The 4,328-nt window shown below is 56.6% G+C and overlaps 1 protein-coding gene across 1 annotated transcript in view; it reads right to left on the bottom strand.

Annotated features, from left to right (window-relative positions):
• Position 1: 1 nt before the first annotated feature.
• ABCF2 (ATP-binding cassette, sub-family F (GCN20), member 2) overlaps positions 2-4,328 on the bottom strand; it is a gene marked incomplete at its 5' end in the record, with an annotated part of 6,489 nt that continues 2,162 nt past the window's right edge. The window contains 9 exons of the mRNA XM_010139471.1: positions 2-184; positions 892-1,095; positions 1,899-2,027; positions 2,321-2,383; positions 2,611-2,721; positions 2,925-3,014; positions 3,251-3,370; positions 3,463-3,558; positions 3,642-3,744. Of these exons, the coding sequence (XP_010137773.1) occupies positions 47-184; positions 892-1,095; positions 1,899-2,027; positions 2,321-2,383; positions 2,611-2,721; positions 2,925-3,014; positions 3,251-3,370; positions 3,463-3,558; positions 3,642-3,744 (1,054 nt within the window). The remainder of the gene's footprint in view (positions 185-891; positions 1,096-1,898; positions 2,028-2,320; positions 2,384-2,610; positions 2,722-2,924; positions 3,015-3,250; positions 3,371-3,462; positions 3,559-3,641; positions 3,745-4,328) is intronic.

Genomic DNA, 4,328 nt, shown 5'->3' with positions numbered 1-4,328 from the left:
TCACATCGGCCACCGCCAGTGTCCACCCGAGCGGCCACCCCGGCGCTCACACGTTGTGGGTCCTTTTGGTGAGCTGCGGATCCTCGTCCACCAGCTTGGACTTGAGATGTTCCTTGTAGGCGAGGATGTCTCCTTGCCACTTGGTGATCGTCTGCTTCTCGCAGACCCAGATCTCCTGCGCCACCTGGAAGCAAGCGCACGAGGAGGAGGAGGGGTTACATCCCACCAGAGCGACAGCGTCAACCGAAATCTGCTTGCTGAGGTCTGGTAAGGAAAGAGTTTAGAAACTTCCACACTTCAGCTCTCGAAGAGAAGTGTCTGCAGTGAAATACCTCACCTGGTGCTGCCTGCGCAATTTATACGAGATTTTAGAACTAAAAACCCCTCAACATTCCTTCTTTGTTCATGGACTACGAAGAAAAGCCTTTCCTGCCCAGCTGGGAGGTGAAAAAAGGCGGTTCTTGACCTGAACTCCTTGGATAGAACACACTGAAGAATAAAATTACACCCAAACTTGCAGGCAAAACTGCGGCTGACAAACAGCACTTGATGCTTGTGTGTAGGCAGCGGAATTTCCTTCCCCCGCGCAAACGGGATGATATCAGACTGTGCTAGAACTACCCCAGCACTGTTTAGAAAAGCCCGGGTAAGGCCTCTGCAGCATGTCACCATTGTCACTCCACATGCCTGGGGCTCTGGTGGTGTTTCGTTTCCAGTCCCTGGTGTTTCCCCGGGCCAGCTCAGCGCCTGTTTCAGGTGAACGTGGCCCAGGAATCGTGTCCAGCGATTGCTTCCCTCCCGCGTCTTTTGGGGAGGGGTAAGAGCCGCCACCACCTTGTCTTAACTACTTCAGGTGTCAGAAAGGTGCTCTGACCAAACCTCTCTTCTCACCTGCTGGATGAGTCTGAAGTCGTGGCTGACGAGCATCATTCCTCCTTCGAACTCATTGATGGCGTCTGCCAGCGCGTCTATCGTCTCGATGTCCAGGTGGTTGGTGGGCTCGTCCAGGAAGAGCATGTGGGGGTTCTGCCAGGCCAGCCACGCGAAGCACACGCGGCACTTCTGCCCGTCCGAGAGGTTCCTGATGGGGCTCACCTGGAACACAGTCACCGCTGCAGCTCAGCGGGGAGACCACGGACTGGGCCCTGACCACGGAACACCCCGATCTCACAGCGTGACCAGCAGCTACGTGACACGAGGACAGAGCTCCATCAGTCTCACACCCAGACTGAGCCGCTCTCCCCAGTGGAACACGGCAATTCCAGGGGCTGCTGAACAGGAGCGTTCACCACAACACCCAGCATGTCCTCAAGGCTCCAGTTAACCGGGCTCTGACTGGTTTTTGTGCACCCTGGCACAACTGGGGAACTACTCTCCACTTCAGGAGTGGCAAATGGGGAAGAACAGTGGAAACACCAACGCTGAAGGAGGGGTGAGGATGAGTCCTGTCACCCATGGGCCGTGTGGCGCGCAGGAGCCCGTCACGTTTGGGCTTGGAGCACCACTGGTGAGCCCACCCCCCTTGTCCGACCCAAGTGGTCCCATTCCCGGTTGAGAGGGTGGACCGGTGTTTCTGCCCAGTGCTCGTCTCGGAAATCAGAGACAAGCAAACTAGTGCAAGGGACGATGAGAATACGCTCGAGTGTGGCACCGTGCCGTGACTTGTCCTCCCTTCGCCTGGATTCTGAGGTCACCCCTTCCACCCCGCAACGCAAACAAAGTTCCTGTGAGCCAGGAGTTATTTTTTTTTTCCAATTTCAAGGCAGGGATGGAAGACGCGCTTTGCAGCCGGGGTGTGCCACACTGCATCACGCCGTCAGACGTCAGCAGCGCGACAGGGAATGAGCAGCTCTACCTCCCTAACGAGCAGGAAGCAAACCTCAGCAGCTCACACTCACCTGCTGCTTCCCCGTCAGACCATATCTGCCAATGATCTTCCTCATCTCCTCCTTCTCCTTGATCTCTGGGTAGCACTTCATCATGTACTCCAGCGGGGAGAGGTCTAAGTCCAACTGCTCTTGCAAGTGCTGACAGAGAAGAAAAGTCACCGTCAGGCTGAGCAGGCCACCCCCTCGTACCCCCTGGTACCAGCTGAGCAGCAGAACGTGAGAGCCGACACCCCCCTCACAGTGCAGCCCCAGGAAGGACCACGGCCAGACTCTTTCTGGGGTCAGAACCCTTGCAAGAGCCCTTCACCCATCTGCGGCACAGCCGGGCAGCAGAGAGCATCGAGAGGGGCCGCAGGAGCAGAAATGAGATTCCTTGTTCCCAACAGCTTTTTCCTCAGCGTCCCCTGACCCGGGGCTGCTGCAGGGAGTACCTGGTGGTATCTGCCGATCTTCACGTGCGAGTGCTTGCGGATCATCCCATCTGTGGGCAGCAGCTAGAAAAGGGAGACAAAAGCATTTTACCGGGAAATCCCTCCCTTTGCTGGATGCTGGAAATCCAGAACCCAGCCATCTCCGCTCCAGCACGCGGGAGACAGCCTGAGCAGGTAACGCCAGGATTTCCAAGGCTTGACTGGGATGCTCTGGCAAGTAAGTGCAGCTTTATTGAAGGCCCTCCCTGGAATAAACGTGTGGAGTAGGGCAGACGACATCAGGATTGTACCTCTCCTGTGAGCAGTTTCAGCAGCGTTGACTTTCCGGCTCCGTTGGGTCCAACGAGAGCTACGCGGGTATCCAGGTCAATCCCAAACTCCAGGTTATTATAGATCCACGGCTGCAAACCACAAACATCAAGACACATGTTAAGCCTTTCCACTCCTGCCCAGGATCCCCACGTGGCACCGGTACCACCCGCTCCTCAGAAAGTAGGTACAGGCTGCAGCCTGCTCAGAAAGCTCAGCCGAGAGCCTCGCGCTCCCCGGCCAGGCAGGGACAGGCGTCATCTCCCCACAACGCCCGCACACTCCCCGGACTCACCCCGTCCTTGGTGTATTTGAAGCTGACATTCTGCACCATGATGACGGGAGGGGGGATTTTCCCACACGGCGGGAAATAGAATGACAAAGTCTGTAAACACACAACGTCCCTCGTTAGACACCCCAGGGCACCAGACAGCCCATCACTCCACAGATCAGCCACCCACAAGCTCACCAGCTGGAAAATGAGGCCCCTTCCTTCCCCCTGAGGTAAATGTGGGCTTATACTCTTCAAACAAGTGGGAGTTATCTGACCATCCTCCACACCTCCTCCCACCCTCAGACATTTATACTGGTCTCTGGATGGAACCCCAGGGCTCGCCCTACCTTATCGTTCACAACTCTCTCTGTTAAGCCAGAAGCCATCATTTTTTGAAGGGTCTTCTCCTTGCTCTGAGCTTGTCTGGCCAGCTTCGCGCTGCCATGGCCAAATCGCGCGATGTAGTTCTGCAACAGAGCAGAGAGTTGGCCCGACGCCTCCGCGGCGACAGCGGGGAGGCGTGGGGGTGCCCCCACCCGGGCAGAAAGCCTTCGTATACCTTCATGTGGGCGATCTGATCTTGCTCCCAGTGGAATCGCTTCATCTGGTTTTCTTCAAGCTCCAGGCGAGTCTTTACATACTGATCGTAATTTCCCTGGAAAGGGACCGCAGAACGTCAAGACGTGCCCCGAGGAGCAGCTCCGCTTCTGCCGGCTGCGTGGGGCACCGTTTACTCACCGTGTAGTACTTGAGCTTGCGGTTGTGCATGTGGATGATGTTGGTGCAGACGCCGTTCAGGAAGTCCTGGGAGTGAGATATCAGCACCAGGATCCGCTTGAACCTGCAGCACCACAGAAGCTGTTAGAGACTGAGCCAGGGAAGGAGCTCTCACCTGCCGGCCCTGCCGGTGACAAAGGATTTACATGCACCAGAGCTCTCCTGCCTGCAGTCGGATTAAGGACAAAAAGACATCAGCCTTGGAGATGCTTTGGGAAGCTGGGAGTAAAGCAGCTACAGCCAGCTGCAGAAAAACACACTGCAAACACCCTTCATGGCGTAAAGACACCCTCACCCAGAGTGAAGAGCTGGCTGCCCTGAGGTACCTGGCCAGTGCTGCTGACACGACTGACCCCCCTGGCATCACACCTCTGAGAGGTCCCGAGCTCTGCTGCCTGCCCTTCCCGCAGTACCGGCCATCGCCCGTCAGGTACACACCTGGCTCCACTCCAAATCCAGTTAAACCCCCCCAAAAAGAGAGAGGTTCAAGCGACTTTCCTGAAAGACCTGACCTCTAGAGCACACGCACGAAGGTGTCACTGGTGCTGCACTGGTTATGCAGCCACAGCTACCGGCAGTTACTCCTGCAGCACTTGCTCAGGGGCTGACAAGAGGCTCCAGCAGAAAAGCACAACCCTCAGAAGCAGC

Source organism: Buceros rhinoceros, unplaced genomic scaffold, assembly GCF_000710305.1.
Source record: "Buceros rhinoceros silvestris isolate BGI_N320 unplaced genomic scaffold, ASM71030v1 scaffold29587, whole genome shotgun sequence".
Classification (NCBI taxonomy): Eukaryota; Metazoa; Chordata; class Aves; order Bucerotiformes; family Bucerotidae; genus Buceros; species Buceros rhinoceros.
The sequence above is the reverse complement of the archived record's forward strand: the minus strand, read 5'-3'. Positions and strand labels throughout refer to the sequence as shown.